A 27,976-nucleotide genomic window follows, 5' to 3' on the forward strand; every position below is an offset into this window, starting at 1 on the left:
CTCTCAATATCTACCTCTCGCTCTCTCCACTCTTCTCCTTCCATGATCTTCCTTGTCGCTCTCTCTCTCTGCCTCTTTCCTTCTCCTCTCACTTCTCGCCCTTCCCTCTCTCCTTTTATGAGCTCCCCTCACCGTTTCCTCTCTCCACTACCCAAGCATAACCTGCACCTCCCTCCTCTCCACCTCGTTCCTCTCTCTATCTGCACCCCTCTCACCTCACTCCCTAAATAACCAGTCTACTCCTGTCTCCTGGTGTGAGTGATGTGTGATGCACAAGGTTTGGAAATAAAGCTCACAATAACTATATGACTTAAATTCATGAGACTCAATTTCTTTGTACTAGTTGTCAAAATGGTACATCTTTTCATTAAAGACTCTTTTCTCTCAAATTCTTTTAGAGTTACTTTGGTACTGTCCCTACATTTCTTACAATGAAGCATTACAGCTCTGTCTCATACACCCTTTTTCCAATTCTTTAATACCGTTGCGTCTCTGCTCTCCTCATATCCAGGAATTAGAACCAATCCAACCAGTTTCGTTCACTGGGAGCGATTATGTCATAGACTGTTGAAAGAGCAGCCAATTAGTGGTTGTGCTTCGAAAACAAAAGTAACCTTTGTGAACCACATGCTTTTTTGCAATCAAAGGCAATCGAAGGCTGCCTCTTTCATGGGGGAATCCCTGGAACTAAGCTCACAGAGTATACACACACCTGGTATTTAGAGAGGAAGGAACATTTCACTAGAACACATTCGGGATCATTATGGGCCTTGTTAGTAATTGAGCAGTCCTACTGCTGAATTACAGCCAAATTGTTTACCCTTACCACCACTCGGCCCCAGTGGCATTATCACAGGATTATGAACTAAAGTGTAATTCCCAATTTTTGTTGTTGTAATTCCAATGATTTTGGGGGGTAAAGTGGAGGCTCTACCTCTGAGGTAGATCCTCCACTTTACCCCCAAACCTCTCAGAACGGTGGAGTGGTAATGGGCTGATAAAGTGGCCGAAAAAGAATTACTGCCACCTCACAGCCATTGTTACCACACTGTGGTATTTAAAATGAGGCCCACAGTACCAGTGAGCTGATCAAAATCTATATTTTCTGTAAACACTTAGCTGTATTTTTACACATGTAAGAAGGTTTGTGTCAAAACTACTTATATCTGGACGTACCTGGGGGATGAAACCACAACATGTTACTGTATGAAACCCAAACTTCTCAACAACCTGGAGATCTGACTGCCCAGCACCTTTGCCTAATAAACATAAAACAGAATCATAGTCAAGGTAGAATAAGGTAGAACTTTGACAAAATATTCTTCGTCTTAATACTAAAAATCCATTACAAATTCTTCAAATCGAAAGTATTATGGCGCGCATAGCCATCACAATTCTTTTTATATTGATATATTTCACCATTAGGGTGCTTTAGTGAGCATCAACTGTTGCAATACTTTACACACAGATTAGAGATCTAAAGGGTGTTCAGAAACAAAACAATGGGTGGTACACAGTAGACAGGCAACTTGGTGTATTTACATCTGGACCAAGATTCTTCATTGAGATTTTTCAGGGCAATGATGGGTTCTGGGATATAGCGGGTACCTTTATTTGTAGGCTTGGCAGAAAAGGATTATTTTTAAACTAATACCAAATTGTAAAAAGTGAGTGATAGTTTTGAGGACCAGATTTAAAAGGAATGGAGTTCCTTTCCCAAGGACCTTCGGTTACTAAGCTCTCCCACCCGACCAAGAATATATGCATCTGTCATGTGTGATTGTATGCATGGTAGAGGATAAATGTGAAACATTAGTTACTAAACATAGTAGCTTGTTCATGGATTTTCTCTATTGGAAGTAGAGGTGCTAGTTTGGCATCCTACATATGTTAAGAAAACCTGGGACTAAAAGGGCACCACAATATTGTCTCAGTTCATTAATGATTATAGGTTTCATCAGTGCAAAACAGTTGTTCCGGTCAAGCGGTGGCAAAGTCATACCTTTGAAAATCGGCTGTCAAAAGGATAAGCATCGACACAATCTTTCACAGCCCTCGCTCCAAATTGCAAGGAGAGTAAGATTTGAAGACCTGGGGTATTTTTGCTGCATGACAAATATGCTTCGGATTACACAATTCTCCTTTACATATTTTAACAGCAGCAAGAAAAGGCGAATGAAAACTACTCAGATACCCTCTCTCTCACATCACTCACTACCTACTCACAGTCACTCTTGAGTATAGAGTGAGCACTTCCCCAAATACACTGCTTTTTCATTTCGACTGAAAGTTGGCTTAGACAACTTTGCCTACGTATTCCTGTGTGTATATAGTGTGTCTTTGTCCTTCCTTGTGCGTCCAAGTTTAGTGCATGAATCCTAACTTGCTGTTTTTTTATTTTGGCACATATGGTGGTATTTTATTTGTGTTCCCTTTGCCTCACCATTCTTTCTTCTAGTCCTTGTCTTTCTGCTTCACCAAAGTCCTTCTCCTTCATCACAGTCCTTTCCTTCTGCACAGTCTTTCATCAGAGTCCTTTGTTTTTTTGTCACAGTCCTTCCCCTTCTTTGTTAAAACAATCTTTATTGATGCATAACTCATAATAAAACCATGTAACTTGACAATTCTCTTAAACACATTTTACCAAATGCTCCAACAAGTGACAATTCCCTCTCCTCCAAATCTCTTCCCCTCACACCCTTGTATCCCCCACAACTCTCTTCCCCCCACCCTCTTGACCCCTATATCCCACCTCCCTTCCCAACCACCAACATCTTTTGTTATCCCTTTCCCCCTTGCCCTTTGACTCCATTCCCCTCCTCCCCACCCTGTGGTCTGGCATTTCTTAGTACTTGTATTGCGATGTAATGGCTGCACCTCCGTTGTGCCCTTCCTCATTTACCCGTCTTGTCCCCTTTGCATCCACTTCCCCCATATGTTATCATGTTTTGTCGGACATCCCCTACCTTTTGTACACCAACATTTCTAAGTCCATGCACCTATAAATCCAATCATCCCACATCTGTAAGGATGGACCTTCCACCCCGCCCCATTTTATCTCAACGCACCTCTTCACCAATGCTAGTGCCAATACCACCAGGTCCTTTTTGTGTCTCCTAAGAGAGGAATCATCCCATATCCCCAAAATACAAAGTTTCGGGTCCGTCTCCAAGTCCTCCTGCCCTATCATATTGATCATTTCGATTATCTTTCTCTATAACTCATTGACCTTCAGGCATGCCCATACCATATAAAAATAACATAGGTCCTTTTCTCATGCTATTCTCAGCTTTGTTAAGGGCTTTCGTGTGATGCTAGTCAGCCGCCTGTAGCACGTAGATGCCCCCCCACTCCAGTCTATCCACAGCCACCCTCCTCAACAGACATGAGTCATGTACAAGCACTGGTTTTCCCCACAGCCTCGCCCATATTCAGTGCCACTCCATGGATGGTTACCAAATCTATAAAAACGACTGTATTGTCCCCTCTTGAATCACATCCCCTACCAGGCACACACCCTTATCACCCCATCTATGCTGACCACGGGATTTCTTCATGTCTGGGATCAAAACTGTATAATTTTAAACAACTCGACCCTGCTCAGAAGGGATAATGGGAGCTCCGCTCACCTTTCTACATCCTGAAGGAAGCCCAATACCAGCAGCTCCCAATTCAGCCTGAATAATTCTACGAGGGAATCCGTAATCATAATTCCCAGATATTTAAACGGCCGATTAGAGAGCATGAGTTCTCCCCACGCCTCGAGAATAAATTACGTTGACTTCCCACACTTAATACACAGCCCGCTAAAAGCACCATACATTTCGAGCACCCCTCCGCCCTCGGCACGGGCGTTCCTGGTCTCCCACATATAAGAGGAGATCATCAGCGAAAAATTAAACCTTGTCTTCCTCCTGTAAGTGGTCAGGAGGAAGACAAGAAAGCACCCTCTGCAGATACCCCACTCCCTGTACCTTGCGTGCCCCTTCCCCTGTAATAAAGGAGTAATCAGTGTATAATAATCACCATGAGGCCCTGAGTGGGACAAGCCCTCCCTCCCTGTCGGGTATTTGTCCCTCCAAACATCCCTCAGACCTAGTCCCCAGGCCCAGTCCTATTATTTCATTATCCTCCCATATCGCGGCAGTGCTCTGGAATACTGATAGTCCTCTGTGTTCATTGTGTTGTTAAAATCCCACTCCCGCCCCCAATGTCTCGGTATCTACTTCTCTTTATTTTCTTTCCGATAGGGGCATTTGTGGGTTCATGAAGTATGATTGTGTGCTTCTACATACTTGCCAACTCTACAGATTTAGGCAGTAGGCTACTGCTTTTTAAGCAGTCCTACCGCCTGCAGATTTCAGTGACAGATCCTACTGCTTTTTACAGTGGCAAGTAATGTATGTGACTCTAAGGCAGGGTCCAGGACAATGCATGCAACACATTCATTAGTCTGTCTGTACCGTGGACTGGTAGGTCATTACTTTGATTGGGCTCAGACCAATCCACTGACCTCACAGCTACTTGACTCTGTCCTGCACTCTTGCTGGGACAACCCTTAGGTGCACCACCAGTGAAGACAAGTGGCAGAGTGTAACGCCATCACACAGCATCTGCCTATCAGATTGAGGGGGTATCAGTCGCCATATCATTCAGTGTTCAACTTGCAATAAATATGTACTGCCTGGGTTGCTGCTACAGAGCAGTGGCAAACGTTGCCTACCAGCTCTGTGTGATTACCTTCTCTGAAGTTAGGTAATTGAATTTGGTTTTAAGTTACCATTTGAACATCTGTCCATATTGTGCTGTTTGATGGGTTGTGTATTTTAGAATGCTTCAATGGTGCCAACAATGTATGTTTTGTATTTTCCTGTGATGTCATTGTTATGGGAATTATTATTTTTTAAACTTTAAAAATCCTACTTCTTTTTGGTCACAGAATGTCGGCAAGTATGCGTCTATTGCTCCTGTGATTAAATTACTTCCGCAATTTCGTATTTGCTGGTTGTTTACGTCTACTTGATGGGTGTGGCAGGGTCTGCCTGTGGGCATTGCATTGCAGTAAGACACCAGTGAGAGGCCTCTGAATTTGGTAATCACTCTGTGGGGGTTCCCCCGGGAGCCGAGCAGGTGGAACATGAACATTGGAGTTCACTCTCCCCTGGGCAGCCCAGTAGCAACATTTTGTGCAGCTTCCAAGGTGTACCAATTCAGCAGAGACGTGGAACTTAAAGGAAAACCCCTTGCAATCAATCCATTAGAACAGGGCACACATTTCCAGTACAAGTGTGAGTTGTGAACATATGTTGAGGAACGTCCTTAGCATTAGCATTCATTCGGTTACTGCACAGCATCCCTTTAAGTATGTGTTATGATGCAGGGACTAGCGGAAAGCCTCTCACGTTGCTTTGGCAGCACTGAAAATTGTCAGGGGAGGACGTGACATATTAGAGGAAAGGTCCTGTAGATTCAAGTGCATATATTTTGTTCATTTGGCATCTCCCTGAGTATGGCACATTCTTTTCATGCACTATTTGTAAAATTACTAAAATGAACATGCTTACTCCTTTGGCGAGTTAGACTAATCCTTTTCAAATAAGGAAAGGTATAAGCAGCAACTTCCAGATCCTTTGCTTACGGCTCATGAGAAATACTAAATTAAAGCACATGTAATGAAAACAGTCTGAATTGTGCTTGTTAATGAAAACATGAAAAGACGATGGTGAGTGTTGGCGGTGTTCTGCTACCGCCGCCCGTGAGCCCCCCACCCCCGTATGCACAGAGACACAGAGACAAGATGTTACTCGTGTGGGCTCCCCGGTGGCTCTGACGCCGCCGGGAACGCCCAGTTTATTTATAGGAGGCACGCGACGGAGTGAACATGACCCCGTCGCGTGCGTGCCCTTAAAGGGCCAGCGCCACACTCCTCCTTTTCCATAACAACAAAACTTGAAAAAGAGAGGCTCTAACTATCACACATTTCACAGCACACAATATAACCCCAATAGTCCCCCGTTTATTGACAGCCACCCTGGATCCCCCGATGGTATTTCCAACAGCGTGGACACCTCTACCAGCCAACCTTTCAGCTCAGTCTGTCACATAGTCTGTGAGACGGGCAGGTTTCACACGCCCTGTTCTCAGGGGGTACCTCCTGCCTACGTCTCTGGCCGGTGTACCGTCGCCTAGTCCTCCGCGGACAGGAGAGTCTCCTGTGGGGGCTTGACCCCCACCTTCGTCCAGTGCCTCTTCACATTCCCTGTTTTCCGTGCTTTCCACTCTCGGCTCACCCAGTCTCTTGAAGAAGCTGGCATTCCTGGTCACTGATGATGTCCCGTCAGAGGCGGTCACCATAGAGCCCTTCACCGCCACGACGTCCAGTGGAGCGGGTTCATACGTAAGAGACAGTTTGCCCTGTGGGTGACGATTCCTCACTAGCACCTCATCGCCCAGGGCAATAGTTGGGGGTCTCAGACCTCTTCTGCTATTTTCCATCTGCATCCTTGCCCTTCTGTCCTCCTTCACTTGGTCGTTGTCAATGACAGCCGGCTCTCGATCCCCCACCGCAGGTATGATGTCTCTTGGGCATCGCTGGAATAGGGCCTCTGCAGGTGCCACACCCGTGGATGAATGGGGTGTCATCCGGTATCCCCGCAGGAATACATACAGCGCCCGTTGTAAGCACTCGCCTTTTCCTTGAGCGATCCTAAATACTTTGTTGAGTGTGCGCATCATGCGCTCTGCCTCTCCATTTGCCAGAGGCCGAAGCGGGGTGACCTTTCTGTGCTGGATGCCATAGTCCTTCATGAGGTCTGCAAAGCTCTCTCCTTGGAAGGGTGCCCCATTGTCAGAGCACAGAACAGTGGGTAGACCATGAGTGGCAAAAATCCTCTCCAGCGCTATCACCACCTTGTCAAACGCCACCGACTCTACAAACTCGACCTCGGGATATCGAGACCATTCGCCCACCACCACCAGGAAGTGAGTGCCCCTCGTTGTGGATCCACAGTCCGCATGCACCACCTCCCATGGTCTTGTCCCTCTTGGCATTGTTTCGATGGACGGTTCGCGCTGGGCCGGTGACGCGGCCTGGCACCACACACACGATGCCACAAACTCCTCAACTCTCCGTTCCAGCTCCGGGAACCACACCTTTTGGCGGAGACGAGCCTTTGTCTTGGGAGCGCCTTGATGACCCTGGTGCGCCAGGGCAATAACTTGTGGAACGTTGGCCTGGGGTGCCACGATCCTGTCTCCTCGCAGTAGGAGCCCCGACTCCGAGAATGTCAGTTCTTCGCGCACCCACCACAGTTGCTCCAGAGCCACTTTGGCCTCACTCGTTCTTCGGTCCAAAGCCTCCAACACTGTCTTCCAGGCACCTTGGTGCATGGCCGCTTTTAGTATGGTGAAGCACTCGTCCTTTTTTGACGCCAGATCTAGCTCCTCCACCTGCATAGAGTTAGGGGTTGCCGTTTCTATGACCAGGCGAACATGTTCGTCTGCCTCTTCTGCTGACGTGGATACATGGGAGCCCCCTCTTGGATGTCTGGAGAGGTAATCTGCAGCGTTGTTGGCCCCAGGACGATATATTAACGATACACCATACTCGAGGAGTGCGAGCATCCAGCGCTCTATTCTCACTGGTGGTCTGGAGGAAGAACCAGCTATGATTGGTAACAATGGCTTGTGGTCTGTGACCACGGTCACCAGTCGCCCCAGGATGTAAAGGCGAAAATGTCTACAGCCCCACAGTACCGCCAAGGCCTCCCGCTCGATTTGAGAATATCGTTGCTCGGTATCGGAGAGTGCCTTGCTTGCGTATGCTATGGGGCGGACCTCCTGGTCACTCCCCACCTGAGTGAGCACCGCTCCCAAGCCATAGGGGCTAGCGTCCATGACGATCTCCGTCTGTAGGCTTGGATCAAAAAACGACATGGTGTCCTCCGCAGCCAAGGCACTCTTAACGTCATCGAAAGCTGCTTGTTCAAGCGGCCCCCGTTGCCACACAGTGTCCTTCTTTGTCAAAGTTCTCAACGGCTCTGAGCGGGATGCCAAATTCCGGATGAAGCGGCCACAATATAGGACCATGCCCAAGAAGCTCCTCACCTCAGCGATATTCTCTGGTGGTCGAGCATCCTTTATGTCCCTCACCTTCCGGGGATCAGGTGACACCCCATCCGCCTTGAAAACAAATCCGAAAAATTCAATAGTGGTTTTGAGAAATTCACACTTGTCCTTGTGCAGGGTGAGTCCCAGCGAGCGAAGGCGCTCGAATGTCTTGGCCAGGCGTGCCAGGTGTTCCGTTTCTGACTTGGCGTACACCAGGATGTCATCGCTGATGTTGAGAACTCCATCCAGATCCGCCAATGCCCCTCTAATGATGTTCTGGAACACCTCTGCCACAGAAGATACTCCAAAGCTCAGTCTCTTGTATCTGTACAACCCCCGATGAGTGGTGAAAGTCGCTATGTAGCGGGACTCGGGGTGCAGGACCACCTGATGATACCCTGCTTTAGGTCCAATTTAGAGAAGAACTTTGCCCCCTGCAGTTCCGCTATAATGTCATCGATGGTGGGGGTTAAATGCTGCTCCCTCTTCATTGCCTTGTTGGGGAGTAGCATGCCCACGCAGATCCTCACTGCGTCGGGCTGCTTGGGCTTGCGTGCAATGACAATGGGAGAGACCCATGGAGTGGGGCCTTCAATCTTCTCAATGATGCCCAAACCTACGAGGTTGTCCAGCTCCTGATCCACCAGATCTCTGAGGTGAAAAGGCACTTGCCGATGCTTTAGCGCCACTGGTTGGATTGACTCATCAATGTTTAGCCGTACAGGCTCACCCACCATCTGTCCAATACCTTCAAACAGGGAGATGTGTTTGGCCAACAACACCTGTATGTCGTCCAGGTATACAGAGTATGCGAATGTCACAATGCCAAGGGCCTCTGCAGCTGCACAGCACAGCAGCGTGTTGTTGCTCACTGGTGTGACGTAGAATCTGGCATGGACGGATGACTCGCCATATTGAACTCCTGCCACAAACACACCATCCAGGGGAATGGGCTGGTCGCCTCCAAAGGTGAAGATGCGTAAGCCCTTGGTGGAGTCAGCGTTGGCGGGGCCTGCATAGCGTTGTAATGCTGTCTGGTCATCACATTTACTGATGCACCGGTGTCCACTAGCATTGGTATCGAGTCCCCATTGACCAACACGTTACACCTGGGCTGTCTCTTGGAGTGGGCTCTCAGGATGCCCACACTGGACACAAAAAAGACATTTTCTTCGTCATCCTCTTCCTCCTCACCCTCCTGAGGTGCCCCTTCATCACCCTGGTCCACCTGGGCGACATTAGATGCCCTCTGAGGGTGGAAGAAACTGGCCCGGACAGGTCCCCTGGGGACTACCTTCGGAGCTGTAGTCCTGCACATTCTGGCATAATGGTCCGCACCCCCACACCGGCCGCACTTCACTCCCGTGGCTGGGCACTCTGCTGGGTGAGGGAGATCGTATCCGCATTTTAGGCAAGAGTTGTGCCCTGCTTGTAGTCTTGGACCTTGGGTACTCATTGGGCGTCTAGATCCACAGCCTCTGCTGACTACGCAGACCTCCTCCACCTTGCTGGGGCGCACTCCAGCTTCCATTCGAGTTGCCCGCAGCTCGGACACTTCATGGCACCTTCCAAGTTCCAGGATGCGGGGAAGGGTGATGCCAGGCTCTCGCAGTATCTGGTGCCGCAGTTTGCCAGAGGAGCACCCCTGTATGAGCTGGTTACGAATCATGACTTCTGGGTCATTCCATACACATGGCACCGCCAGTCTGCGCAGCCGCCCATAGAAAACATCAAGAGTCTCATCATCCTTTTGTCGCGCAGCCCCCATAAGGAAACTTTCATAATCTGCGTTTGCCATCAGCAGAAAATGGTTGTGGAGCGCATCCTTCGCTGCCGCAAATGACCCATCCACTGGTTGCAGGGACAGAAATATCTCACCCACTGCAGGGCCTGCAGAATATAGGAGGGTGGCTAACTTACTGTCATCGCTAGTCTCCATCGTGGCCCTGAAGTACATCTCAAGTCTATCCATCCACATCTTCCACCTTGGTCCCAGACTTGATGGCGTGCCCGAGATATCAAACTCAGGCATTGGTTGTAGGGAACCAGGTGGCTTGAGCAGAGGTCTTGGCGGCAGAATGGGCGGAGGCTGAGGTGCAGGAGCAGCCGGTTGTTGTGCGGCAGCCGCGGCAGCTTGGCTCATGGTGGTAAGCGCACAGGCACCCCAAGGATGTCCGAGCGATGGGGCCGCAACTCACCACCAGACACGACCAACTCCTTCTTCAGTAGATGGTCTCCTGACTCTGTCCACAGGCAGCCTACAGATGGCAATGCTCCTCCGATGTAGCCAGGCGCATGCAGATCCACAAATTGTAGATTGGGTAAAACAGGCAGAAATGGAGGATCCAAAAATTGAGCAGGGTGGGCCCCACAACTTGCATCCAGCAGGCCTCCTTTGGAGTCTCACCCATGAACTCGGTGAAAAACAGTGAAACTGTCATTAAGTCATTATAAAATGACACGTGCTGCTTCTAGTGGCTATCCGCCACTGGATCGTCCAAAAATTGGGCTTGGATGGCTCACTGATGCTTCGTTATGAAGCTGTGACCACCCGAGGCCTATTCAACAAAATGGCCACCGACCGCGTGTGTCTCTCCCTTCTCCGCGGTCTGATTTCGCCTGATGCGCTCACCTCCGATCATCTGCGCATCGAGCGAATTTCACCGCCTGTCCCAGGGAGTGATCCCACCTTCGTCGCCACTGTTGGCGGTGTTCCGCTACCACCGCCCGTGATCCCCTCCACCCCCATATGCACAGAGACACAGAGACAAGATGTTACTCGTGTGGGCTCCCCGGTGGCTCTGACGCCGCCGGGAACGCCCAGTTTATTTATAGGAGGCACGCGACGGAGTGAACGTCACCCCGTCGCGTGCATGCCCTTAAAGGGCCAGCACCACACGGAGTGGACTTGCAGGGGGTGGGCGGTGTGCCACTAAAATCCTTTCCCTGTGAATTCATTATCTACATGCAATCGACCCTACTTCCATGATCACCGAATGCAGATCCCACTGACACAAGTCCCCCTATGAGGCCCACAGATGGCAAGCGCATGTATGTGTGGCGGGCACTTCTCCATGGCGTCCTGGGCCAGGTTCACACCTGCCTCGTTTGTGGCCCCGCCTCGGCTAACAGGGCAACCGTCCACCTGGCCTGCCCCTAGAAATGGGCCTGCGGCAGACCATTACCTATTTGGGAGCCAACATGCTTATTACATAAGCGTACACATAGCAGCATATACAGCTTGACCGCCCAACTTTCGAGAAGGGGTAGGAGCCGAATGTGACATGTGGCACATGCCGCAGCGTGCTACAGCATGCCACCAATCTCTGGACTGGCTGATGTAAAATGTACAGTTTAAGGGATTTCAAACACATTCAACAAGTGAAAAATACCCTCTCAATCATTGTGGGATTGTTTTATATTAAAACACTTTCAGCAAATGCATAGCACTTATCATACCCCAGCATGTCACCAATCTCGGGACTAGCTGTTGGCAAATTTACTGTTTAAATGAATTCAAAGACATTAAACAAGTGAATATAAAGCCTCACAACCATTGTGAGATGTTCTAAATCCATTTTTTTTAAAAACAACATTAATTAATCCCATAGCTCCTTTGAGCTCACAACTTCATAGAATGCAGTCTGAAGTTCTACCATTGCACTAATGCTTTTGATGGGAAATATCTGGTGCTAGTTCTTATGACCTAATCAGAAAGCAGGGACTGCAAGTCCCTTTTCAGTGTCAATTCTAATGTGGCATGCCACCTAGATATTTCTTTATATCTGCTTCAAATCTGTTTTTTCATTGCTTCAAAATTACTTCAGACATCTCACCTCGTAGGCTCTTGTCTTATATTTCATAACTTATAGCAATTGAATGGTTTAAAGCACTTGGAACTCCAGCATGCCGCAGCATGTCACCTCTCGGGACTAGCTGATGGCAAATGTACTGTTTAAATGACTTCAAAGACATTAAACAAGTGAATATAAAGCCTCACAACCATTGTGAGAAGTTATAAATCAAATTAAAAAAATGTGATAGCTCCCTTGAACTCAAGAGCTCATGGACTGTAGTCAGAAGTTCTATCATTGCACCAATGCTTTAGAAGGAAATGGTTGGTGCTAGTTCTTATGACATAATCAGAAAGCAGGGCCTGCAAGTCCCTTTTCAGCGTCAACTCTAAAGTGGCATGCCACCTAGATATTTATTTATATCTGCTTCAAATCCGTTTTTTCATTGCTTCAAAATTACTTCAGTCATCTCACCTCTTAGGCTCTTGCCTTATATTTCATAACTTACAGCAATTGAATGGTTTAAAGCACTTGGAACGCCAGCATGCCACAGCATGCCACCAATCTCTGGACTAGCTGATGTAAAATGTGCAGTTTAAATGACTTCAAAGACATTAAACAAGTGAAGAAATAGCCTCACAACCATTGTGAGATGTTATAAATCAAATTTAATAATAATATTCTGTGCATTACCTTGCGGCTGCTAGCTGTCTGTCTCTTATGCATTACACAATATGGCCTGGGTAGAAGTAGAATCCTCTGACAGAAAGTAAAGCAGAGAAGGGCCTTCAAATATTCTGTAGGACCCCTCCCAGGGACAGCTGATGGAGAAAGCAGCATGGGCAGGTCTAGGGCCGTTATCCCATAAGCTGGACTTTCTCCTGGGCTGGGTCGCCTTTTCGCAAAGGGCTGACAACTGTGAGGCCCAGAGCCTGCAAGAGACAATGGCAGGAGGAACATAAGGCCAGTGACAAACCACTGTCCGAATCATGCAAAGGACACACAAAATAGTGGCATGCTAAGGGAAAGGCGTGATGGAAGGGACAAGGTGACATACCCATAGCTCTCAACTCACACGCTTTTGGCGGGTGTCACCCACCTTGTAAAGGGCTGACACACCCGCCAAGCCTCCTGCACGCCCATTCATTCCAATAGGCATCTCACCCGCCAAAAAATCGGGTGATTTCACCCACCTTTGCAAAACAAATGGTTGAGAGCTATGCATACCCCTTAGCTCACAGGAAGACCAAGAGGGCACTGAATGGGATTCCAGCAGCACTGAGAGTTCTCACCTTTCTGTGAGCTTAGCCACTCCTCAGAAAGGAGAACCGTGCAAAAGGCACAATAAGAGCGTTTAGAAATGCAGAGATAGTTCCCTGCTCGACTCCTTTCATCCAGACCTGCTACTCCACCTGAGATCCTTGGAGGGGAAGCCCCCACTTAAGGCCAAAAGGTACTTGAGCAAGTGACTGTGCACGCCTCTAAATAAGGAGGTGAGAGTCCAATTGAAGGCACAATATCTCAGACCTTCTCTGCCGGATAAAGTAGCAGACACTCTGGAGGTGGACTCATTCATGGTGAAGCACACCAAGGACCTGAAAAGGGCATTCCGGTAAAATCATGGTATATTGATCTAAACCACTGCCACCAGCCATTTAAAGTAGGAAAGGGTGACATTTGACTGTTACATGAGTGTTTTGACACAGGGGATGCTAGACAACCCCTCCAGCACTCTATAGGAAGATAGTGTGTGCTGGGTCAGTAAATATAAAGACTAGAAAAGTCGATTTAATTTTACATGCTCTGGGAGACAGTAGTCAGTCCCAGAGAAAGTGTTTAAACCTTGGGGAGTCTGGAAGACACCACTGTGCCACTGCACTGAAGGTGCTGTGTGACACAAAGAAAAAGAAGATGTGTATGGAGTTGTTTTAAAACACCATAACCAAAGAACACAAAAGTAAAACACACACCAAAATACATGGAAGAGTGGGAATAAAGGCTCACACTCTTCCCAGGTAGAACAATCAAATCCTAGAAATCCAGCAAAGTTGCTGGTGTCTCAAAAGGTAAGGGAAATTAGCACATTTTGAGAATCCGCCCTAACACAGAGGAGGAACAAAGCCTCATAGACAAGGAAGTAGGAGAGTTTCTAAAGAAAAGGGCGACAAGGCCAGTGTAGCATGTGGCGCAACGCTTCCTAAGCAATGTCTTGCTGGTGAAACAGAAGCAAAAGGTCAGGCCGGTGATAATCTCAGACAATTTAACGACTTTCTCGTGTACCGACACTGCAAGATGGAGGAAATCCATCTCTTCAGGGACATTTTGCAGAAAGGGCACTGGCTAACCTGCATAGATTTGAGGGATGCCTATCTAGCAGTACCCATTCCTGAGATGTACCAGCAATTTTTAGAATTCCTCTGGTGATGGCAAAGGTGGGAGTTTATGTGCCTCCCTTTTCGGACTAACTTCAGCACTGTGGTGCTTCACAAAGCTACTTCGGAGTGAGACTGATTTTATACATCGAGGATATTTGTCTTATGGCACAGTATCTGATGCGGCTGCTAGAGCAAATGGTCCCAATGACGGGTCTCCTAGAGCAGCTGGGATTTCTCATCAATTGGGAGAAATCCGAGACCAGGCCACAGCAGAGAATGGAGTTGCTGCGGTTTATCACAGACTTAAAGCTGGGGCACTGACTCTGACCCTGTAAAAAATGAACGACCCTTTGAAACATCACAGTATTGACTTTCCATTAAAGACTAAACTTTACTTGACAGTCTTATCTTTGCTCAATCACCTCTTCTGTTTAAAAGTTCTTTTAACTAACTGATCAATTTTCCATCAATTATATGTCATAATAAGTTGCATTCGTCAGTAATTTTACAGTTACTTATCTAAGAAGGAATCTGCTGAACCTCCAAGGGAACCTGACAGCAGGTGCGGACACTAAATAGGCAGACAACACAGGGCGGATCCCTGCCGGATTTGGAGGCGGTTCATTACAGGTTTTGTTCTTCGCTATACCCTGTTCGAGATGGAGTCATTCATTAGGAAGCTACAGCGAGACAGTAAAAGAACGAGGAATTGTGAGGTGATAGTACCATAACGTTGTGATTCATGGACTAGGACAAGTGTAACGCCTGAGGGCAATATAGTTTCAAACTGCAAAGACTACATTGACACCGAAAATGTTTTTTTTCTTTGATTTTTGTTTAATGTTTTTTTCTTTTTTAAGATTGCTGCTTGAGTTTTAATAAAGAATAGTATGCATAATACGAGCATCTGTGTCTTTAATGGAATCATGACTTTCCTGTTTGAAAGTATGGACGATCTGGACTCTACCACAGTACTAACTGCCTCAATGGAGTTTACCATCAGACAGCATTTCTGGCTAGTCCCTTTTTTCTGGCAATTTATTCCATATCGTGTCATGGAGTGCCCTGAACATTTCTCTGTCAACAGTGCTGCCGAGACTCCCTAAAATCATGGGAGTCTCTAGCAAAAGGAGACAGACACCTGCACTCTCGTATTTGAGCAGGATTTTCTTTCTACATCTGCAAAGATCTTCAGCTGTGCCTCAGACAGTCCCTTTGTTTGAGGCAACCGTGGGTTGAAGTAAGTAACACACTGCTGAACACAGCACTCAACAGCACATGCTGGTCTGACTGGGGCTAAGCTTTGTCCTGTACACCTCGACTGCTGAATTTCCAGCTGATCTCAGTGGCAATGTTGGCTAAAGAGGGATAAATGGGATAGATAAGATGATCATGTGTGTAATTTCAGCACAGGTGGTGTGCGAGAGGCTACACAGCCCATGTGATGGTCTGACAAGCATATTCTGGCACACAAACACGACTGTAGTGTCTGACAGGACATATTCTTGCTTTGCTTCTAAATGTGATTAGAAACCACATGCTGTAGTCTCATATGAAGCACCATTTAGGGTTTCTAAGCCAGACCTTTCGTTTTTCAATGTTACATCAGGAAAGGAGAGGACCTTGCAATTCTCTTATTGATTTCATGTGCAAGTTCATCGCTACCAGGTCGGTGCTGCAGACCCCGGTCAACGTCAAGGGATAGGCTTCATGGAGGGACTACTTCACTTTAATGTCTACTTTCCTTAAGCCCGAGGAAAATCCAGACACTTCCCAACAGACTGGTCCCTCTGAATGTCACTGTGGCTCATATGTCTCACACTCTGCCCGACCTCTATTGTCCTTCAAAGGCATGCATGAAATGGACAACTGCCCTCAGGGCCACAGCTTTATGGAAGAAATGGAAGCAATTATATGGCTTTTCCCCTAGTCCATGTTGGCAAGAGAGTAACAATATTCTTATACTGCAGGCCCATGTGAAATATAGCTTTGTCTTAAAATCTATGTATCATATGTTTGTCCTTCTGTAGGCTGTTGATTTCTTGGAGTCATAGATGTGTGTGATGTGTTGCATTTTGATAAGTTGTTCATTTTGTGAGGCCCATTGCTTCCGAGTCACATTTTACATGTTACTTTGTGGGATCTCAGCAGTGGGGCAAAGAATAGAAGAAAAGCATGAAAGGGTTTAGTTAAAAACAATATTTCCAGAGACACATGGGCTAGATGGAGCCTGGGGTCCCCTGGTATATTAAACAGGCCAGGCATTTCAGGAGCTCCATAAGGAAAGAAGGAAGGCCCTTTAACCTGGAATAGGGGGTGCAGAGATTGGGGGCTCCCAAAGCATTGATACAAACAAAATGCGACATTCACAAATAGAGTGTGAGGTGTTCCTTGGTCTGTTATGGTGTTGTCATGTCCACATTTACATTTTTCATCATCCTATCATGACCGTGATGGACCCAAAGCCCCTACTGCCAATTTTCCAAGGGTCATTTCTTCGCACACCACTGCCATTAGAGCACTTGATTGCAACTGTCAGATTACATGGTTTCTGTCCATTTCGATGCAGTGGCTGGCAACCCCATTGACTACCTGCTGGGTTATCCAGGTCTTTGGCCGTCGACATCGGAGGCAGTGGAAGTTGAGGTGAAAGCTCTGGTTAGCATGGTCAGATCGATGACTCATCCTGCTGCTATTTAAATTCGTTTTCAGCTGTGTGCCCATCTTGATTGTCCTGCTGCTTTTTAAATTCATTTTCAGCTGTGTGCCCATCTTGATTGTCCTGCTCCTGTTTACATTTGTTTTTAGCTGTGCGCATAACCTGCATTTTATGAGAATGTGTTAAGAAGTCCACCCCTCTGTACTCTGTCTAGTCTTCTACCGGCTCCCTCACCCTTCCTCAGTCCCATTGTCCCTCTGTGCTGTTATTCCCCTCAGCCCTACACCCACTACCCCCCTTCCTCTACGTGTTCACTGTTTTTCTGTGCATATCACCTCCCCCAGCTCCCATTGTTTTTCTCCCAGTCTTGTTCCCTGTCTCCCACCCTCTACCTTCTGCTCTCGCTGCGCCTCTGTGGCCTCAGCCTGGTTAAGTGTACCTCACTCTCTGCAGTTTGCTATGGCGCTATCTATCTCACCTATCTTCTCAAACTGCTTCTCTATCTCTTATCCTTCACCCCTTACTAAGTCTGTCAGGAAGAACCTCAAGAAGGACATACTGAGCTCTAACCCAGGCCTTCCAATTGCAGGCACCTACGTCATTGCCTCTGCAAGAAAGACTCTCACAGACATACTCTATGTCGTTCCCTCACCCGTCCTATGGACTCTCCATATGATTGCTCTTCTCTCTCCTTTCTCTTCTTCGCCCATCAATGGTGGCACCCGCTGGGAGGTCTTTTTGCCCTCTCCGCCTCCAGGGTGATCATGAATGTCTACTGCAATGGTACTATCCAGGTCCAGGGTCCTCAACCCAACCTTCTACTCTTTCATAGGCTTCTCCCCCGCCTTATCAACCTCCCTCCTCCTTCTGCACCAGCTCCTTCAGCTGCCCTGGCTCCCATGCCAGCTGTGCCCACCTTGGCTCCCTTGCCACCTCCTAACTACCCTTCTACCCTCACCATGGCTTTCTTGCCACCACCCCACACATTGACAACCCGCCTGCCTTCTCCTCTTGGGTGAACCAGTCACCCACTAACACTGTATCTGGGGCTCTCTCCTCACCCATTATGGTCCTGGCTCCCTTACCGGCCTTGGCTCCTCTGCCCCCTTCTACCTCTGTCCCTCAGGCACTATCGTCACTTAGGGGGGCCCACTGTCCCTTGCTCCCCCGTAAGCCTTTCACTGATTGCAATCTGCTCCACATTGCCATGGTAAGCACTCGCTCAGCTGTCAAACACTCCTCTGACATCTGCAACCTCCTTGAACTCCTGGATTGTGATGTTCTTGCCATCACTGAAACCTGGTTCAAGGATTGCTCTGTCACAAGTTTTGACACACTTCTCCCAGAAGGCTACACAATACTCTCTCTTCCTAGACCAAACAGACCAGGTGGGGGAGTAGCATTGATCTTCCCTGAGTATATCCCTGTGTCTGTCATTCCCACTCAGGTCTACTCCTCCTTTGAGTGCCTGATCTGCAGGATGTCCCTCTCTCCAAGCTCTTCACTGCTGCTGTCCACCTTCTATCGTCACCTGGTCATCCCTCCCTCTTCCTTTTGTAATGGACTGACCTGGCCTCCTCTCTCCTTTCCTCCTCTTCTCATCTCCTCCTACTGGGTGATCCCAACATCCATATCGACTCACCTGATTCCTTAAGACCTTTATGCAACCTTTGCGACTCTCCCTTTCTTTCCATCTTACCGTCTGGCCCAATGCACAGCGCCGGCCACACCGTGGATGCTCTCTTCTCAACTGACATTCCGCTATCTATCCCTCTCACTACTTCTCTCTCCGGGACTGATCATTTTCTCCTCTCTTCTCACTTGAAGCTCTCTTCTCCCCTTGCATAGGTAAGCCCGGCACTGCCTCCCGTCTACAAGATCATCTGACCCATGAAAAGAGTCTCAGTAGCTGCCTTTGCCTCCACCTATTATGCTCCTTCCACTCCTGCGATTGACTCCCACCCTGCCACAGCCCTCTCAAACTTTAACCTCTCTGTTTCCAATACCCTTTATATTCTTGCCTCTGTCATGAGGGTACGACTGAACCCTACCTAAAAGTGCAACTCTTGGTATGACTCCAAATCAGCTTCCGTTAAACACAAGAGCAGGGCAGCCAAATGGAAATGGGATTCCTCTGGCGCACCCTCTGACAAACTGGCCTGCCGCCTCCTCCAAAGGCAGTATAGACTCTGCATCTGCTCCCAGAAAAGAGTCTTTATACAAGCCTGCATCTCTGCGGTATCCAATAACACGCCACGGACACACTTTTCAAAGTCTGTAAGGAATTAGCCAACCCTACCGCAGCCTCCTGCACCATTGCACCCACCCAGGCAATTTGCTCGGCCCTGGCTGCACACTCACCTCAAAAAACAGTGGATATCCTATCCTCCCTCTCTTCCTCACCACCTCATGTAGCAACATCTCTTGTACCACCCTTGGCCACCTCCACCCCTCCCCTTCTTCTCCCTTCTATCCCACCTGTCCTACCTGAGGAGGTTACTAGACAAGTGTGGTCTATGAAAGCCTCCTCCAAACAGGTGGCCCCTGTCCCTCCAAAATCATCAAGGACAACATTGACTCTCACGCTCCAGCCTTGGCTGACCTCTGCATCCTCTTCTTCGGCACTGGAGTTTTCCCCACCACTGCTCTTAAGAACTCCCTTGTGCACCCTGTCCTGGAAAACTATCGCCCGTTCTCTATCACTCCTTTCCTGGGCAAACTCCTGGAGAAGTTTGCTATTTTCCATCTTACCCTCTGCACTGAATCTGTTGGCCCCTTCCACGACCACCAGTCTGGTTTTAGACCATCCAGAGGCATGGAAACTGCTCTTCTGAACACCCATGAAGATATGCTCTCAAATCTTGGTTCTAACTCTTCCCTCTGTCCTCATTCTACTTGACCTCTCCTCTGCCTTCGATACGGTGAACCACAACACACTCATTGCACGTCTCTGTGATACCCTGGTCATCATTAATCAGGCCCTGGCATGGCTAACCTCCTCTCACTCCGACAGCCCATCCCAGGTGGAACTGGGGTCTTTCCTCTCCCCTATCACTCCCTCTACTTGCGTTTTCCCCCAGGGATCTGACCTACCCACCTGGATTTTCAATGGCTACATGACCCTCCTGCTCCGTATGTTAGCCACCTTCACCTCCAACGTTCAGTGTTACACGGATGACACACAGCTCTCCTTCAGGCTACCCTCGGCCTCTTCCTCTTCCTCACTAATACCTGACTGTCTGGCCGCAATTCAGTCGTGGTGTGCTCCAAACGACCCCTGGAAAGCATCCACAGTAGAATCATTCACCTGCGACAGAAATTAGGGTTTCATGTCTGTTTCAGCACCAGGGGCTCAGGCTTCCTCAGAGGTGTACTCAGAGACACCCCTGGCCAGGATGGTCTGTAGCACCAATAGATTCTCATGGGCTACCACACCACGTCCTCCTCCACTGCATCCAGTGCCTCATCACCTGCACAAATAAAAATAAAAAAACATGAATACAAATGTTAATAGCATAGGCCACACACACATAGGTATTACAATGATGTCAGCCAACACATGAACCTGCCATGTCACACATGACACAAAGTCAGGCATGCACGCAGTGTCAATGAAAGGGAAGGGGAGCCTGAAAGCAGACATGGATGCATGTCAAAGGGCAAAATAACACATATACTGCATAGCATCTGCATCACATACAAGCATGTGACTGGCATAGTCCTTCCACAAAAATGACTGATGCCAATACACAGATGGTACGTAGCATAGCCATGCCAGAATTGTCAACCAGACACAGATGGAAGTTGAATACTACTGACCATGAGCCATGTACAATGCATGTCAGATGACATTTCATGGAATTCACTATTAGAAAACACACATGTGTCACAGGGTTCAACAACGCTAGGGCGTTGTAATACAGTGAGGGCAGGCATACGGATTCAATAATGCTAGGTCACATTGACATCACGCAAGCAAATAGGCATGTTGAAGGGGATAACAGGGTTTAGAAGTGTGTGCGTGCAGTGCAGTACATGGGTACGGCCTCAACTATGAATAAAAACACAGATCCAGTAATGTCAATGTCATGGCCTGATGGCAGTGTAAGGGTAAGTGCCGTCATCATGTGTAAAGTGTTGGTAGTGGGTTGTATGGATACAGTTAACCCCACCCCTAAGGGCGGAGGGTGGCTGGGAGGCAATGCATGGGTTAAAATGGTTGCTCAGAGGACCGTGTCGTAGCAGACAGTGTGGGCAGGGGCAAGTACATTCTGTCAGTCATCTGGGACTACAGCAGGGGAGAGGAGGACAGTAAGCACAACACATGAGGAAGCATCAGAAGTGCCTGCAGACCCGGAGAAGCTACACCTCCAGTTACATAGAGGCAGGGAGGCTGTACCAGAGGGAGGCCCCAGCTCAACACAGACGTGAACCACACACTAATTTCCATGAGGAGCTACTGACCCTGAGGGAGTAAGAAAGGGATGATCAAAGACCATGATAATGAAGTAAATACTGGAGGTGGAGTTGAGGGAATTGCTGGTCCAGGACCCATAGGGACTTGCTAAGAATGCCCAGGGTTCAGGAATGAACACTCATAGCCACTGTGAGCCTGTGCCATCATCACAGTCCTAGAGAGATACCTTGCACCAAGCCTAAAAGGGCTTTTCCCACAGTCCAGGACTGGCAGAGTTGCAGAGGGAAGAGTGTAGAATCACAGACATCCTGGTAAAGCTTGTTGCAGTAGTCCACCATAGGAATTACCAGTCCTCTGGAGACAGTGAGCTGCTGGGGGATGGAGATGAAAGGAAGAATGCCTCTGAGGAGGAGTAACTTGCAGGGTGACCTCACAGAGACGTCAGTCATGTGACGATAGAAGGCAACTGTTGAGTGGAAGATCATCACAAGCTATCCGCGACCACAGGTTGGAGCAAGAATAGGGCCAAGAGAGGCAGGACAGAGAGTGTCATGGAAGGAGGGAGCAGGTGTGGTGATGAAGATTGCCCTGTGTGCAGCACATGGTTTGTATGCAGTCAACAAGCACGTATTATTCCAACATCACATGGGTCACACATGGCAGGCATGACAATGTAGCCTGAACTGGCAGACAATCATAACACATCACCCAAGCAACATACACATGGCCTGTACACACACGCATCACCACTCACCGGACATTCCCTCATACATTGGCAGGTCTCCCACGCCTTGGATCTGCTCCACTGCAATGAAATCACTAGTGATCTCCTCATGTCCAGTGAGTTCATTGTCCTCTGGTGGTGACCCACTGCCAGTCACCAGAGTAGAGGTGAACTTTGCAGCCAGCTTGTCTTTTGCTCGGTGTCGGAGGTCATTCCAACGCTTCACAACATCACCAGCTGTGCGCCTCTCATAGCCCAAGGCGCTAATATGGTCCGCGAGGCACTGCCAGTGGGTCATACGCTGAGCAGGTGTATGTGTGCTCCCTGCCTGCACCAGCATGTCACAGCCGTGTTCCAACATGTAGTCCATGTCCAGTTCCTCATCACAGAAACTCCTTTTTCTTGACGTGTGGGACTCCTGTGCCGTGTCCTGTGTCGTGTCTGGGGTCTTAGCCTGTACCGCTGGAGCATGCTTCTGCTTTCTGTGAGGTGGTGCACACCCTGAGTGGCTTGTACCGCTCTGGTCAGTAGGGGCTGGAGTACAGGTGGACTGGCCTATGGAATCAGCCACTAATGTAACTACAGAAGGTCAGCTTCTGCGCCGCCCGTGTCTTGGCCTTAGTGACAGTCCTGGCTGGGTGACCCTGAGCCAGGGTGCTGGTTGCTACAGCTGCCCCTGCAGCTTCCAGACCCTGGCCGGTGTGAAGAGCAGATGACACCGCTGCTCCAGATCCCCGGGTGCTGGTGCCTGGAACTTGCACCGAACGTTTCTTGGCCTTCGGGACATGGAAATCGGCTATTGAGTCACCCTGTCCCTGTGCCGGGACCACTACAGTCCGGGCTGACTGACCCTGAGCCTGGGTAGTGGTAGCCACAACTGCCCCTGCAGCTTCCACACCCTGGCTGCTCTGGACAGCAGATGGCACTGCTTGTCCGGGACCACGGGTGCTGGGTATGTCAGCAGCTGCTGCATCTCCCTGCCCCGGTTGGGTGGGGGGCATAGTTCTCCCTGCATAGTCCTGGACACCTTGCCCACGTGGACCACCTTGGCCACCCTGGCCACGTCGCCCACCTTGGCCACCCTGGCCACTTGTTGCCCTCCAAGTCATGGCACTGATGGACTAGTGCAATGGGAGGTGCAGCCAACAATTGTCCTGGGCAATTGGAGTGAGGGGGCAGGGTACATGATGGAAAACGTACCACTGTGCTTCAGAAAGGCTCTATGTGTCCCCTGATGAAAAAATAATGGAAAGCGCAACGCCCAGGCACCCCAAAAACAAAAATCAACATGTAAGCGACCGCTCGGTAGCCCACGTGTGAGTAAAAACATCCTGCAATACGCTGTGTCACCCAGCAACACAAAAAATGCATACGCGAGGAACACGTAGGCTACTATGAACTCGAAAATGGGGAACGTGACACAAAGGGGCAACCCCAGTGGGAAAAATGCATGCACGACTCACCGTCTGTCTCGTAGAATGACAAAAATCACACGCGTGTAGGCAACTCCCCTCCCAAAACAAGAAGTATGCACTGCCATAGTAGTGAACTATTCGTGTGTAAACCCACAAATATATGAAGTTCACGCGACCGTCCCCACGAAAAGCACATACAGTTCACTGTTGTCCTATGCAGACCTTTAAACCGATACTGAACAGCAACACCCAACGTCCAGCAAGTGTCTTGTAACTTACGCGCTTAGGGCCTTTCCTCTGATTACACGCTAATGCGTTATTTCCGCACGTGCAGAGTCACTCTGTTTCCTGCCGGCCACGTAAAAGAACACAGAAAACCCACGCTCCTGCCTACAAGGACATTTACCGGCCTTTAACTTCCCGAGCTGCCTCCTACGAGCCATCTGCTGCTGCCAGCCCACTCTGTGTGCCTGCTGCCCATATGCCCTGCAGTTTGGTGCCTGCTCATCAGCCACTGCCAGTGATCCTGTTGTTGTGACCACCTCTGCTGATCCTGATGACTCCTGACTGCCATACCACCGCTCCACAGCCCAGCCCCAGGACCATCTTGCCCACCCACACCTGCCTCGGGTGTTGCCATGTCTGACACCACACCATCTGAGGCAAGTGGCAACGCTCTGGCAGAGAGGCAGAGAGCTGTCAGCTTCTCACCCATGGAAGTTGGCATCCTGGTGGAGCAAGTCCTGGGGCATCATGATGCCCTCTTCCACGGGCCATCGCAAGTCGGCAATGAAGGACGGAAGAAGATCTGGGGGGGGACATCGTGGGTGCCATCAATGCGAAGGGGGTGGCACCCCGCGACTACCATCATGTCCACACGCTCTGGGAAGACTTCAAGTCCAGGACCCACAACAAGGCCCGATGCATCTTCAAGGCAATTGATGATTGAGCGAGGCGCCGGGGCCAGTTGACCACTGATGTGATGAGGCTCCTGGAGCGCTTCTACCCAGCGCTGTACCCCCAGGTCTTGGAGTTGGTGCTCCGTCTGAAGTCGACTGGTAAGTGTTCATGTGTTCTTGTCCACCATAGTGCATGTGCATGTTGACGTGTCCCCACGAAAAGCACATACAGTTCAATGTTGTCCTATGCAGACCTTTAAACCGATACTGAACAGCAACGCCCAACGTCCAGCAAGTGTCTTGTAACTTACGCGCTTAGGGCCTTTCCTCTGATTACACGCGTTATTTCCGCACGTGCAGAGTCACTCTGTTTCCTGCCGGCCACGTAAAAGAACACAGAAAACCCACGCTCCTGCCTACAAGGACATTTACCGGCCTTTAACTTCCCGAGCTGCCTCCTACGAGCCATCTGCTGCTGCCAGCCCACTCTGTGTGCCTGCTGCCCATATGCCCTGCAGTTCGGTGCCTGCTCATCAGCCACTGCCAGTGATCCTGTTGTTGTGACCACCTCTGCTGATCCTGATGACTCCTGACTGCCATACCACCGCTCCACAGCCCAGCCCCAGGACCATCTTGCCCACCCACACCTGCCTCGGGTGTTGCCATGTCTGACACCACACCATCTGAGGCAAGTGGCAACGCCCTGGCAGAGAGGCAGAGAGGCAGAGAGCTGTCAGCTTCTCACCCATGGAAGTTGGCATCCTGGTGGAGCAAGTCCTGGGGCATCATGATGCCCTCTTCCACGGGCCATCGCAAGTCGGCAATGAAGGACGGAAGAAGATCTGGGGGGGACATCGTGGGTGCCATCAATGCGAAGGGGGTGGCACCCCGCGACTACCATCATGTCCACACGCTCTGGGAAGACTTCAAGTCCAGGACCCACAACAAGGCCCAATGCATCTTCAAGGCAATTGATGATTGAGCGAGGCGCCGGGGCCAGTTGACCACTGATGTGATGAGGCTCCTGGAGCGCTTCTACCCAGCGCTGTACCCCCAGGTCTTGGAGTTGGTGCTCCGTCTGAAGTCGACTGGTAAGTGTTCATGTGTTCTTGTCCACCATAGTGCATGTGCATGTTGACTTGTCGCTGGATTCTGCACCTTGACCTTATGTCTGGCATACCTCCTGTACAGATGTCTGTGTGCATGTCCCTTACAGTGCTGCATGTGAGTCCATTCAAGCGTGTCCCACATCAATGGTGTCTGTGTTGCAATGCGTGAAGCACACCAGCATGTAACGACGCGCACATGTTTGCATACCTGTGTCTGGTCTTGGGCATGCAAGAGGTGTGACACATGGGTGCTTATGTCACCATCATGGACATGCATGGTGTACATTTGCGTGTGTCTGAGTAGTGAGTGTGTGTGACTGCCCAACACTCCGCACGTATGTTACTTGAGTTCTTGATTTGTGATTGCCTCCCGCTGCCAATTTGCTCTCGAGTGCACTGTGACGTGATAGCTCCATGGCCTGCCTCCTGACTGTCAGGTGATGTGTGTGAATGAGATGTGTATGTCCCATGATGTGTGTGATCTGAATACACAATTATGATTTTGTGTCAGTGCCTTGTCCATGGATGTGAATGTCTGTTGTGAATGACAGACATGTTTGTGAATGTTTGTGAATGGCACTTCCCTGTGTGTATTGGAGGGTGATGATGGTTGTGGCCTTTGACAGTGCCACGGATGTACATTTGCATTGTGACAAACACACATACCCACATATGTTTAGTAGCCTGATGTTTGTGTTCTATGTTTCCCTATCCACAGCAACAATGGAAGAAGAGGGCGGAAAGGTGCTGTGGAGCACCGCAGAAGGGATGTCTCTACCAGGCACAGACGCAGGGCCCAGTCCTCCTCCCAGGTACCGTTATCTTCCGGTAGCGAGGAGACTGGTGCCGCGTCCACGACAACGGCCGCAGCTGCTGAGGGGGGGCCCAAGAGGGTGAAGTTGGTTGTGGGCACCTCGGCAGTGGGAGGGACAGGTGAGCCCACACAGGGGCAGTCCGATGCGGAAGACAGTGGGGAGTCATCCAGGTTGGTGGTGGTGGAGGAGGAGGAGGCCACATCAGCCCAGCACATGGGGCCCGGCAGGGGTGATGAGGTAGGTGTGACTGGTGCAGTCCAGGATCAGGGGCCAGAGGCAGTGCAGGTCACCGTGGAGGGGCCTGTGACTGATCTTGTCCCTGGAACTCCGACTGCACCAGTATGCACCTGCGGGCATGCCTCAGGCCGGACCAATCCGCATGTGGCGGATGTATCCACGCAAATGGATCTTCCACTACCTGCGGATGAAGCTATTCGTGACAGGGTGGAACCGTTGCTAGCCGGTATTGCTAGGCATACAGCCAGCATTCGTGATGATGTGCAGGCTTCCAATCGGAGGCTTGCACATCATCAAGATGAGGTCTGTTGCCTCATTAGCTAGCTAGCTCAGTTCCTGATCACGAATCTGGTACGTGTGCTGGCCACTGCTGCAACCCCGCCTCCTCCATTCCTCCTCTGTGCGTCAGTTGTCCTCCCTTCCGTCTTCTGCCCCAGATACCACTAGGGCCTCCTGTATTCCTGTCCCAACCCCAGCATCCCGTCTGGTGGAGCTCACATCCCTGCCACAGTCGGGAGTCGAAGGAGGATCAGCAGAGGTTGTCACCGCAGCGACAGGAGCTATGGCAATGGAGGACGTGCAGGCACCAAGCAGCAGGGCACGTGCACGACGGCCCCGGGTGGTGTCATCATCCCGGAGACTGTCCTTGTGGCGCAGGCACCAGGCATTGTGGCAGTAGCAGGCTCAGGGTAGGAGGCAACATGACTCGGGGCGTTCATCATCAGAGGGGCGGGTATGGGCCATCGGGCAGGAGGCAAACGTGAACCTTACGACAAGGATGTCTTCCATGTTTGAGTGTTTGGGCCAGCAAATCGGGGCAGAGCGGCAGCAGGCACAAGAGGCGCACCTCACCATGGCAAGGGCGGAGAATTCACTGCGTCAGGCAGAGAGGCGGGCAGCGGTCCTCGAGGAGACTAGCAGGGAGTTCAAGAGGAGCATGGAGGAGTCCATGCAAGCCCTCGTGGGAGAAGCCGAGGCACACCTACTGGAAGTGGACACAGTGTTCGATGATGCCCTGGCGGAGACTATGAGAGAGCATGGTGAGGAGATGGACTAGCCCGCTGCCGTATTATACAGTTCTTTACGAGTAGGTTTCATTTGTTTTTTCTTTTTATTTGGAGTTCCTGGACTTTGCTCCGCATCTTGTATATAGTTATTTTTGTATTGTATTTTTAGGATTTTTGTACATGTTTTGGGACCTTGCCCCCTAGATCTTTGTAAATATTTGGATTTTAATTTGAACACTTTATTTTCACCATGAAGGAATGGTTTTCACTTGATATGTGAATTCATTTGAACATACGTTAATGGACAAGGACCACATTTTTTACTCTTTCATTTTTTACATCACATTGATTTTGGTTTTCACTTTCTTTTGGTTTTTGATTTGGTTCATGCATGTTTAATTTGTTGGTTTTACTGT

At 49.4% G+C, this 27,976-nt stretch overlaps 2 protein-coding genes across 2 annotated transcripts in view; one reads left to right on the plus strand and one right to left on the minus strand.

Moving 5' to 3' along the window:
- LOC138582848 (general transcription factor II-I repeat domain-containing protein 2A-like) overlaps positions 1-27,976 on the plus strand; it is a 343,390-nt gene that overhangs the window by 226,334 nt on the left and 89,080 nt on the right. The gene's annotated exons all lie outside the window — the stretch shown is intronic.
- LOC138582849 (ketosamine-3-kinase-like) overlaps positions 1-27,976 on the minus strand; it is a 394,390-nt gene that overhangs the window by 109,491 nt on the left and 256,923 nt on the right. Inside the window, exon 4 of the mRNA XM_069654536.1 lies at positions 1,177-1,259. Within this exon, the coding sequence (XP_069510637.1) occupies positions 1,177-1,259 (83 nt within the window). The remainder of the gene's footprint in view (positions 1-1,176; positions 1,260-27,976) is intronic.

This window comes from Ambystoma mexicanum, chromosome 3q (genome assembly GCF_040938575.1).
Source record: "Ambystoma mexicanum isolate Mex_15411 chromosome 3q, UKY_AmexF1_1, whole genome shotgun sequence".
NCBI lineage: Eukaryota > Metazoa > Chordata > Amphibia > Caudata > Ambystomatidae > Ambystoma > Ambystoma mexicanum.